The sequence below is a fragment of the Gymnodraco acuticeps genome, unplaced genomic scaffold (genome assembly GCF_902827175.1).
Source record: "Gymnodraco acuticeps unplaced genomic scaffold, fGymAcu1.1, whole genome shotgun sequence".
In the NCBI taxonomy this organism is placed as follows: domain Eukaryota; kingdom Metazoa; phylum Chordata; class Actinopteri; order Perciformes; family Bathydraconidae; genus Gymnodraco; species Gymnodraco acuticeps.
This window is the reverse complement of record NW_022990701.1, coordinates 4,574,421-4,586,635: the sequence shown is the minus strand read 5'-3', so window position 1 is coordinate 4,586,635 and position 12,215 is coordinate 4,574,421. Positions and strand designations below refer to the sequence as shown.

General features: G+C 41.4%; 1 protein-coding gene across 1 annotated transcript in view; it reads right to left on the bottom strand.

Annotated features, from left to right (window-relative positions):
- LOC117556124 (protein sidekick-1-like) overlaps positions 1 to 12,215 on the bottom strand; it is a 276,166-nt gene that overhangs the window by 86,074 nt on the left and 177,877 nt on the right. The window contains 3 exon segments of the mRNA XM_034231352.1: positions 1,114 to 1,254; positions 8,154 to 8,301; positions 9,523 to 9,659. Of these exon segments, the coding sequence (XP_034087243.1) occupies positions 1,114 to 1,254; positions 8,154 to 8,301; positions 9,523 to 9,659 (426 nt within the window).

Here is a 12,215-nt window from a genome sequence, read left to right as displayed (position 1 = left end):
TTAAAAGGATATATGACCCGACTAGACAGGGAGGTGTAATACCACTTAGGTATTGTACATATCTGATGGAGCTGAATGGAGTAATAATCCACATGTCAGCGTTTTAATACGGAGCGTACCCCGTAACAGGATATTTCAACGTTTCACCGGCTGAGTCAGCGCTCTGTCACACATGCAAACTGTATACACACACACAGGAACACACTCATGCACACTGATACACAAAGCAAGAGGGTGCTGGGGGCTGACAGAGAATCTGTATTGGAGAGGAGATAACCCCTTTCTCCTCTCCCTCCACCTGACACACTACTACTCACACTGGGGGAGGAGGGGGAGCACATATTAAAGCTGGAATGATACAGTAGAGATGTATGAGCGTGTAGTTTCATGTTCAACTGATTTCTGAAGTGGAGACCGACAATACACTGAACAAGGATAAAGACCTGATAACTTATACTGCAATTATATGCAAATTGTGTGTGAGGCAGCTGATGACAGTTTGATTACACCCAATGTGTCACACTTTAGGTAGACATCACAGTGAAGGACAGAGGACCAAGGGCAGCCAGAGCATCTGCACTTGTGTGCGATTGTTTGTGTGGCTATGAATCTGATAAAGAGGGATAACGGGACAAAAGAATATGGTGTAAACCTAATTACAATATACATGATTAGAGATGTTCTCTAAATTAGGGCTGGAACTAACAATTATTTGGTAATCAGACAGTTATTTTTCAGCGATGTTCACTTAATAATCTTGATCTTTTTATTAAAATAAATGTCGGTTAAGCCATTATCTTTCACCAAATGAGGTAATTGAGATCATGGCCCACGGCCCACCGACTGACCGTCCTCGTATTTGCAGCAACACAGTTTGAATACCTGGGAGGTGAGACCCAAAAAATCATGCCTGCAATGACTGCATATCATCAAAGGTGCACCGAGAACAAAATCTTTGATAATGTAACTTTAAAATGTCATAAATTCTTAAAAAGGCCTGTCACAATACTCCAAATTCCATTGCGTGAAATTGCTTAATTTGTCTGTCTGTCAAATTAATATAAATGTTTTACATTTTCAGTAGAATAAAAAGGCAGAAAGAAGTATGTATACCTGAGTACATATCCTCGGAGGACTCCATTCAGCTGGGGTTCAGGTGGGGGCTGCCACTGGACCATGATGGACTGGTTTGTCCGTCCACTGGCCACAATGTTCTTCGGAGGAGCGCTGGGTGCCTCTTCCCTCAGCATCAATCTGACACACACATAGAAAGAAAGAAAACACATACTTTTTAATATGTTTATTTGGTGTTTTGTAATGAGAACGTTTGCATTCCTTAGTGTTGGCAGGGTATCTGTGCGTTTCATCTTATGTCCAACATATCACCTTTATGGACAGCAGCAGTTTATTTCTTAAGTCGGGTCAGACTATCTGCAAACACATTATCATGTTTGTCACTGGAGACACATGGGACAAAGCTGCAACTTATAATGGAGAATCATCTCACAGCTTAAGCAGCTCTGATTAATTCCTATTGAATTCTGGGCTCATCGCTCTGATCCCTCGTTCTCCACTTGTGTCATGCAATTTCATTTACTACATTTGCTTTTCATCTCAAATGGCTATATTGTTCATTTGTTTCAAACAAACCACCGCGGCTGCTGATGGAAACGTTTAACGCATCACTTCCAGCGCGCCAGAGGATTCCTCCTGGTAATGATCGAGCTGACACTGGGTGTTTAAAACAACAAATGTAAAAGCGTTGATGTGGTCGGTATAAGTTGAATCACAACTGTGATCATAACAACAAACATGCACTTTGTGTCTGCTTATGGTAGATTACTGTTTATATTCCTTTTCACTTAAGGTTTTTTAATTTCAAAGTTATACACAATAATTCTTTGTCTGAGCAGTTTTCTATTTCAAAGTTAACCCTACCACAGTAGCCTCGGTCAGCCAGCTCTACAGTAATACAGCAACATATATTTAATCACTATTAATTGAAAATGAACCAAGAGCTTGTCTTTTTATTTCTAGCAATCCTTCACCCTCTCTGCCCTCTTCAACTCTCCTCTATGTCTCCAAACACTTTTCCTATCTTTCCATTCGACACTGTGATCCCCTACTTCATTTTTTCTCTCCCATTTGCAAACTTTCACCTTTCATCCATCGTGTCCTTTGGCCGCAATTATTTCATCCGTCTATCTTTTACTCATCTCCCTCCCACCTCTTCTGCGCTGTAAACCCCTCTCTACTACCCCCCCATGCCTCACCGTGATTAAGGCTCCCAGCCCTCTCATGGTTGGTAAAGCACAGAGGCTGAGCTGGTCAGCCTCTGGCTTTACTGTAAGCAGCTCAGCTAACGTAATCAGACCCATATGTGTCCACACACCAAACAAATTTCTACCAGCTTAAAACAGACTGCTACATCCGATGGTCTTTTCCCTTCCATGGATTATGTCTGGAGATTTACATCCCTCCGCCCCCCCTCACTTCCCCTCTGTGCCCCATGTCTCCCCGAATGATTCTCGATGAGCTATTGAGCCATTAGCCGTGGTATGCCTCTCTGTATTTGTGTGTCTGAATCTTTATGTGCCTATGAATGTGTGTACACATTCATATGTGTGTTTGTGTGAAAGTAAGGGTGTGAAAGCTGTTAGCTGGAGACTTGCGCAGGCGGATATATGGTACAGGCCAGTGGTTTTACAGCTGTGCTTTACTTCCATTAGGTTAGGCACTGTCAGACAGCACCAGGTGCTGCAGGAACACACACACACACACACACACACACACACACCCACACACACACACACACACACACACACACACACACACACACACACACACACACACACACACCACACCACACACACACACACACACACACACACACACACACACACACACACACACACACACACACAGGCTAATGGGCCTAGTGTGAATGAAATGGCATTAGTGTAGCTGCTTGGAAATGAGGTATATATAATCCTCAACTATGCCACTGCTTTTGACTGGAATTGATGATGCACATTAATGCACACACACAAATGCACGCTACACAAACACCCACACACCCATACAGTATTGAACAGATGTGGTCATTCACTATTTGCCTCAACATTAAACACACACACGCACACTGGCATACTTATACTGGATAGCAGAAACTTCATGTGAGTTGCCTGATTTCCCTCCCAACCGTTTACGGGTAAATATTTCATACAGTGGGTTAGTGTGAGGACAGCAACTTCACACCAGAGACGACAGTAAATATACAAACTTGAACCTATGCATACACTTAACTTTCCCTCTGAAAAAACATCTAACATACAAACTAAAAGATAAACATGCACTGAATCCAAACAAATCAACCACAAACTGTAACTTTGTCTAAACGCTGTGTGACATACTTTTCTGTCCCTTGTTATTAAAGAAAGAGCACATTTTCTGCAGGAGCTTTACATGTTATTCTAGTGTGTGTGTGTGTGTGTGTGTGTGTGTGTGTGTGTGTGTGTGTGTATGTGTGTGTATGTGTGTGTGTGTGTGTGTGTGTGTGTGTGTGTGTGTGCGTGTGTGTGTGAAGGGCATGCATTTTGTGAGTTTCTATGCTGTGGGAATTACTAAAAGTTCTATCTGTGTCATTTTCCACAGTTTAATGCCCACTGGCTTTCTCTGTAAATCCACATACACACCGACTGTTAAAGTTAATGGTGTTACCGGGATGTTAAATCTGCCTCTATTCAAACAGGATAGTAAAAGTTTGATCCAGTATGGGTAGGAAACGGGGAGAAATGAGCAGAGGACAGGAATAAAGAGGAAGAGAGAGAAACCATATATGACATGATTGGGTGAAGCCAGCCGAATAGATGAGATTATTTTTTTCTAGTTTGACACTTTGAGTCTTGTCTGCTTTAAATGTTGTGCTGTTTGCCTGAGGCTAAAAGCAGCACAAGCGGAGGACGCTGACACAGTAAGGAGACTTTGTCGGGGAAAAACAGAAGCTTTGTGCAATTTCTCACAATGAATCCAGACAAGCTGAGGCATACATTTCCAACTGTGCTTATATGTGCTTTATGTTTGTCACTTCATTAAAAACAGTTTGATTTGTAGTGACATTCCCTCGTTGGTCAGTGACTTTTCTTACTGCATACCAGCAACAATGCTTCAAAACAAATCTGATGCTCGATGCTCTGTCCTTATTGTAGTGTGGTATGCAGAGCATAAGAAATAGTTAATGTAATAATATAAAATAAGAAGAGAATTTTGAATTAACAGTTGTAACACTGGCTGACAATGGTGACTGCTTCTTAGTCACACCTTTTACACAAAAAAGCAAAAGATTATCACAGCTTGTGTTACATACTGTACATACAAAGCACACGATCATTTTACACAGTTAGTTTAGAAGATGAAAGCGGCAATGCCACTTTTAATGCTACCCTTTGGTGGTCACAAAGTGATGACTGCAGCAATGCAATGATCACTGACAATGTTTCAAATTATTTCTATGTGAGTTTGAAAGCAAAAAACTTGCCTGACATTAGGTTTGTGTAGGTCAGTGGTTCTCAAACTTTTTCTGTCACGTAATGGGCCAAGTTAACATTTATTAAAATACATCAATATGAAAATGAGCATTCCTTTCAAAAAAAAAAAAATCACTTTGCTAGAACAGTGATAATAAAACAATGCTCCATAAGTCTGTTTGCTCAAAATAATAATAAATAATAAATAATACAATTGTGCAATCCCTTTGCTAGAACAATAACTTATAATACTTTGCCACTTTGCAATAAAATGCTGATATTTGGCAGAAAAGTGTCTTATCACAGCATTAGTGGCTGCAATGAGCCTGTTTAGCACAAGACATTTTTTTAAACGGGGTCGCAGCCCCACTTTGAAAAACACTGGTGTCGGTGATTGTGGTTGGGGGACATTCTGACGTTAGCATTTAGCTTCAACTGGATTAGGTTTGGGATCTGGACTTTGGAAGTGCTTATATTAAATGATCTTGGGCAAGAATATGTAACGTTCCCATAAGGGTTTTGTTTTATGTTAAATGGTTGGGTTCACAAGATCCAACACGTGTTACGATAATACACCTTTATTTATTTTCTAGAAAAAAAAACATCTATTCAATTGATCAAACATTGTTTTAATTGTCATGATGCTAAAATGACTTGGAATACAAAGTAAGGTTGACCCCATTTTGCACGTTAATACAAATATGAATAATGAAAGGGAGAAAAACTCACAAGACAATTATAAAATGTATTTTCTTTATTAAATCTGTTTTATTGAATGCCTTGCAATGTCACAGTAATGGGGTTTAAGGTAGATTTCTGAAGCTACATCAATCTCTACTGTGAGAAGCTTCTCTTTTTCATTTAGTCTGATAAAATAAGATTTCTAGATTTGGTCTCATTCTGTTGTACAGTTGGTTATTGTTGCATGATGGAAATGTTTTTTTTACACAATATTAGATGTATGGATTGTACATTGGTGATATGAGTCTGGTTTGTCTTCATGTTTTACTTTCTTACACAATTGCTATCTAAGGGATCTGGCAGGAACATATAGCTTATTAACTATTTTTAGAAAATTCCAACTAACAAGGGCTACACAGTATATGTGGACGCAGCAATAACTGTGATTGCAAGAATGTGAAATGCTTGTAATCACGGCCATTTTGATGGAAAAACCAGCTGTTCCTTAACTGGCAGAGCTTTTATCAGAGAAAGCCTTCTCGCTGCAATCCTCTTGATGTTTCCTCTCTATAGTTTTAATAAATCACTCACTATGCTATAGGCACCTTTAACATCGATGCAGCCACAGTTCACCACAGACATATCATTCAAGATTGACATGCTGGAAAGCAGAGGACAAATCTCTAGTAAATCTTTAAAGCTCCTGCAGCATGAATTTGTTTACATTGAGTGTCTGTTAGTGTGCATGTGATAGCATTAAAAGAGTATTTTATTTTCTCTCGTCAGTTAATACAGCGAGTGTTAATGTCTGAAGTGTTATGATTCAAACTGAATTAAAAATAAGAGCAAAGGCAAAGAGAATTGAGACAGATGCTTTAAACTTCTGATGATGCCGGAGTGCCAGGCATTAATGCATAATCTGTCTCTCCTCTGTAAATGATTCCTCTTTAAAGATGGTAATGTTGTGAGTGTAGGTCATGCATGAACAACTCTGTGTGTGTGACTCCAGCTGGTGTAATTGGATTTGCCAAGAGAGATTCTACATTTAGAGGTAATGTTTTTCAACTTTGATCACATTCATTCATATATTCTTATTGTAGGTAGATCTCCAAGGACACCTTTTCCTACACCAAAGCAATCATTTGCAAGCTATAAATAAGAAAAAGTGAAGCAATACAGAAGAATACAAAGTATGAATGAATGCTGTTTTGATAAAGACTTCTACAGGACAAGAACAAAATGGGAGAGTGCAGAAGCAGCTGGAAGTTCAAACTTTAATAAGAGCTTTTTGTCATGAATATTACAAGCTTCTCCTTCCCTCTGCCCTGTTCCCTCACTCTGCCCACATTACTGCATTTTGTCATTTGGAGCTCGCAGCTTCTGCAGGACATTTTCAATCCCTCAATCTCCTGTTGTGTAAAGTGCCGCGCGCCTTGGCATCTACGACTGCTAATGTGCACGTCTTATCCAGGCAGACATCCAGCAGATGAAAAGCAAAGTGCGCATGGTTACATATGAGACAAACACTGAAGAAGAGAAGTATCCATCTGCTCTGATACACTAACAAGTGATAACTTGTCCATCTGCCAGCCTTTCGTTTTGACAAGATTAATGCAATCTATTCTCCAGCCCCCAAAACAACCAACTTTGGACTGTAGACTGGGTTGGACACAAACAATGCACTGGAACATGCAGGAGCAGAAGAGTGGTGCAGCAAGGACAGGGATAATAACTGCCAATAGGCTGAAGAGGATAAGGAAAGATAGAAGGAGAATACAGAAAGATTCAGGGGGATAACAAAATAAATAGAAGAAGTACAAACTGAATAGAAGGAAACTGAAAGGAGAGTGCCATCTGAGATGTGTGAATGCGAAGCGTTCAGAGTCCTGTTGTTATTGACAGTCTATTTGGCAAAACCACAACTGGCTTCTGCTGCCTAGTCAATCTTTTCAGCCAGACAACACCGTGATTGTGTGTGTCTACTGTCCACTTTATACAACACGGCCACATCTGTTGTATTGTGTGTGAGTGTCACATATTTGGTGTATGTGCAGATTCAGGGGCCAAATTGGTAGTAAGCCTGCCACACCTACTTCAACCCTCACTCTATCCAGTTCCATCAGTGCTAAAGCATCATAATTACCCCCATTAGTGTTTTCTCATAGGATAAACACACACACACACACACACACACACACACACACACACACACACACACACACACACACACACACACACACACACACACACACACACACACACACGCACACACACACACACACACACACACCTGCAGGGCAATCTATTTCATTTTCAAGCCAAACCACAGCCTCTCTTCCACACACACAGACACAGATCTTTTAATTTATCATTTTTGCTGTTCCATTCACTGCATGCAAAGGAAGCAGACTGGCAGGGAAATACACACATGTACACACACACACGCATGTCCCATACACATCCACGACAATGGATGTGATGAATATAAATTGCTCATTGCAAAGGAAATTGATTCTAAACAAAAAGAGATGCTTTATTGGCCCTTGCCTTTTTCGAATCCATCTTTGTTTCATCAACACTCTAAATCCTGTGTCCCTATCCCTGATCATGGTAACACACTCGCACACTAAGATGCACAAATTAGAGTGTGTAGGCGTGTGCACATTATCTCTTTTCACTATAGAAGGGTTCCAGGTTATTCATTCCCAGTTTGTGTAAGGCAGTGTGACCAAGTCTATTACACAGTGGTGGAACAGGGTTATACAAATAATGTGTATTTCTTACACATCACAGCAGTGCTACATTCTATTTTAAATGTGTTCATGCTATTTAAGAAAACCTTAGTCTTCACAAGTAAGTTATGTGTGTTTAATAAAACCTATAGTGTGTGTTGAAGATTTGGGTAAATGATCAATGTGTCTTTAAATGTGCATATCATACACTTACCTCTGCGTCTCAGCGCTGTACTGACCCCGGCCCACTTGATTGACAGCACAAAGCCTGAACTGATAGGTCCTGGCAGGTGTGAGCCCGCCCACTGATACCTCGCTCACCACAGGATCGACCTCTGATAGGTAGACCTTCCATGGCGAGTCTAGACAGAGGACACAAAGATTAGATGCTGATAATATCTGGCTGAGGCAGGACAAACAGACACAGGGACACTCAGGGCCCATAAATCACAAAGAAAAGAAAGGGGGAATAGATAAAAGCAGCAAGGAGGGAGAGAGAATCAAGGGGGGGGGGGGGGTAAGCTTGAGAGAATTATAAGAAAAAAAAGATCACAGACCTCAATGAGAGAGAAAGTTTGCAGGGAAGAGGGGGATTAATAAGAACCACAGATGCTTCTCTATATTGTTGCCAGCTTATCTCTCAGTGTTCTCCTGAAGGAACCACAGAGACACACTTTTACCGTCGCACCAGCCAGACGAGGGGTGTGTGAGAGAAAAGGACGTTGCGTGAGCCATTCAAAGCAAGGCCAGCGAGTGTATTATAGCAATTGTCTGACATCAAAATACATTGTGTTTGAAATGGGCCATTTTCTCTAAATTACAATCCAAGACACACTCACACACGCATACTCTGAGATGAAAGCATGACTATACACTCACACAACAGACACCTGGTAATCAGTGTCCCCAAAATGCTCATCCATTTTTCACTTCCTTTACTGACAAGACTATCATTATTTTGAATCATCCATAAAGGTTGTGGGAATAAAGAGTATTTAAAACTACATTTATTGACATTTGTCCATCAGCTCGTGCTTGACCCTGCCTGCTACGTAAACTTATCAACGTGATTAGCTTCCAGCAGGAGTAACAGTGACTCTAGAACCATCTCCCTACAATCTGTTTCTCCTGTCAGTCTATTACTCAATCCCTCTTTTCCTCAATTTGTCATTTGACAGAGAGCCGGCCTGCTGTTTAAACATCTGTTGTAGAGAGAGGGAGAGACAAAGAGAGAGAGTGGGTAGGGGTGGATGGAACATAAGAGTTTATTTATAGGGAACCTGGATGTACATTTACGCAGGAACACAATTCTCCATATTGCCTCTTGTAAATGAGTGTGTGTCAGAGCATGGTAGACAGCGAGTGAGCAGCTGTTTGTCGCTCAGGGACTATAAAGTATATGCCCACACACACACACACACACACACACACACACACACACACACACACACACACACACACACACACACACACACACACACACACACACACACACACACACACACACACACACACACACACACACACACCACACACACACACACACACACACACACACACACACACACACACACACCACGTACTGTTCTCAGAGAGCTCCAGCAGGTAGTAGAGAAGAGGGGAGTTCCCATCAAAGGGGCGGAGCCAGGAGAGCAGGACGGAGCGGGAATCAGAGTCATTGAGACGAGCCGTCAGGGAGCGAGGAGAGTGCGGCAGCTCACTGAACACAGAGAAGACAACAAAGTCCCAGAAACATGAGAACCAAGATTGATAGTACCTGACAGACCATTTGAACCAAGTCTTTGGAGAAAAGGTTTGACATTTGGGGAAAAGTAACAGAATCCAACATCACAGACTCAATGACCACATGTTTTTACAGGGTTGTATTTTCGTTTTTACTTGACTTATTCCCAGCCGCGGGCAGACTCCAGTAACCTCAATGAACCAAGCCAAGAAATAAAACATGACCACTGTAAAACCACAACGTATTCTGTTTACACCTCTAGTTATAAATTAAAGGGGACATATCATGCTATATTTGAACAATATATTGTAGGGCCATACCTATATAAAGTATATAAATATAGTTTTATTTTCAAAATACCAAACAGATCCTGCATTTTAGCCATGCCTCATTTCGCTCTATTTGCTCTTTCCAGCACTGTTTTTGCAGGGGGCTGATTCTGTGAGCTGCAGCTGACCACGCCCCCCTGCAGGAGAGGGGAGCGTGCTTTGAGATCAGCTGCTGGGCTGTCAGAAGAGACAGACGTGTTTTATTCTTATAGAGTGGCGAAGTCACGCCCATCTACTTCCGGTCCATGGGACCTTATTTCGGAAAAAATAATGTATTGAAGTCAATGGAGAGAGAAAACGTATCTTTCGATCCCGTTTGAATTGTGCCATGAACTACACATATGATGTTTGTCAATCTTAAAAAATAATTTCCATGTCAAAAAAGTCACAGTTTGTCGTAAAACTGTTGAAATATAAGACTAATACGCAACTAGAAAGACTACAAATCCCAGAGTCGCGTAAGTGATGTCACCATTGTTTTCCTCCACTAAGAGATAGATTCTATATGGCGCTGGTTAAGATAAGATAACTTTAACAAGATGCCTGTGTGCTTAGTACCAGGTTGTTATCATACCAGCAATGGGTCTTGCTCGTTCTTTCGCTTCCCGTCTGATGAAAGGACCAGGAGTGGCTGGATCAAGTTAGCTACCTAACTAGTAGCTAGCACGTTAGTTAGCATTACAGCCTTATCATTTTTATTAGCCTTAATATGAAGTAACATTAAGTAACCCAAAATGTTAAACAGTAAGAGTAGTAGTCATATTTCGTGAGCCCTTTGAAGAGTACCGTCACCGGTGTGATGATCATTCTATAATACACAATTTAAGCCCGGGGGAGAAATGCTAACGCTAGCATCGGCGATCGCCGATCTTTTCTACTTCATGCTATCTGCACAAATGGTTGACATTAAACATTAAAAAGACCAGGCAGTTCAGAGAGAATCAAAGGAAGGCAGGCAGGCAGCTTTGCATGACATTCTTCTGGACGTGTTTCCTTGTGGTGATAGTGAAGGTAGTCAATCGTTTTGTTGACAAGACAGTAGTGACGGCCATCTTGGTGACGTGTGTTGTTATGCGAGACCAGAGATGTAGTTCATTGAGCGTTTCACACAAACAAATGTGTTAACTTCACACAAAAAAACGGGATCGAAAGATAATCTTTCTCTCTCCATTGACTTCAATACATAATTTTTTCGAAATAAGGTCCCATGGAGCTCCCCCGGAAGGCGAGGGACTTGGCCACTCTATAGAAGTAAGAAGAGAAATAACGGGGCAGAAACCCTCCTTTTTACGCAGCGGTCCAGACATAGACATCAAACGGCGACACATATTCAGTTGCCAGTTACTTTGGCATTAGGGCCAGTGGCGTTTTCTCCTGGAGGCCAAGGGAAGCCAGGCTTCCCCTGTTTTTTCGGATTGTAGTTATAATTTTAATAAATAAATAAAAACACTTCGTTTGGTTTCGGTAATTCTCCTTTGTTGTGTGTTGCTGCCGGCCCGTCTCTCCCCCATTCTCATTGAGTATTTTACAAAGAGTGAAACAGCGCCCCTCTAGATGTTATGGTGAAACAGTAGATTGCACTCTCTGTTGCGAGAGGAGGCTAGCCGAAATTGGCTTCCCTTGGTGAAAAAAAATTGAGGGATTGACCAATCAGATGAGGCTCACGTGATGCCCCTTCCAACCTGTGATTGGTCAGGGCCATGCCAAGGGAAGCTGGAGGCGGCTGGCTTCCCTTGCCTCACAATCCAATCAAATCGCATCAACTTAGTGTTGCAGTGACGCGTCCTAAAATCCGGAAGTAAGCTGCGCTCGGTTTCCCTCGACAAAAAATCAATGGGATTTCTCCATAGGATTTAGGAAAATAGCTCGAAATAAGGTCAGTGGAAAGCGAACCTGTTAGATAAATGCACGTTTTGTTCAGTCGGATAATATCCACATGTCTACCCTACTTTTATAATTTTCGAATCATAAATCTAATCGATAGAAGATAGATAGCGCCACTGCATCACTCTCACCGCCGTTAGAAAGTAGCAAGCAACTGAAGCAAGTGCAATTATGGAGGGTGGAGATTTGGAGTATTTAATCAAAAATAATTGTACTAAACTTCCGCTACAGCAGCAACAACAAATACAATCTGATGACAGGCCAATGCCCAAACTGGAGCTGTGTACAGAGAGGAACAAAGGAGCGAATTGGACGTAAA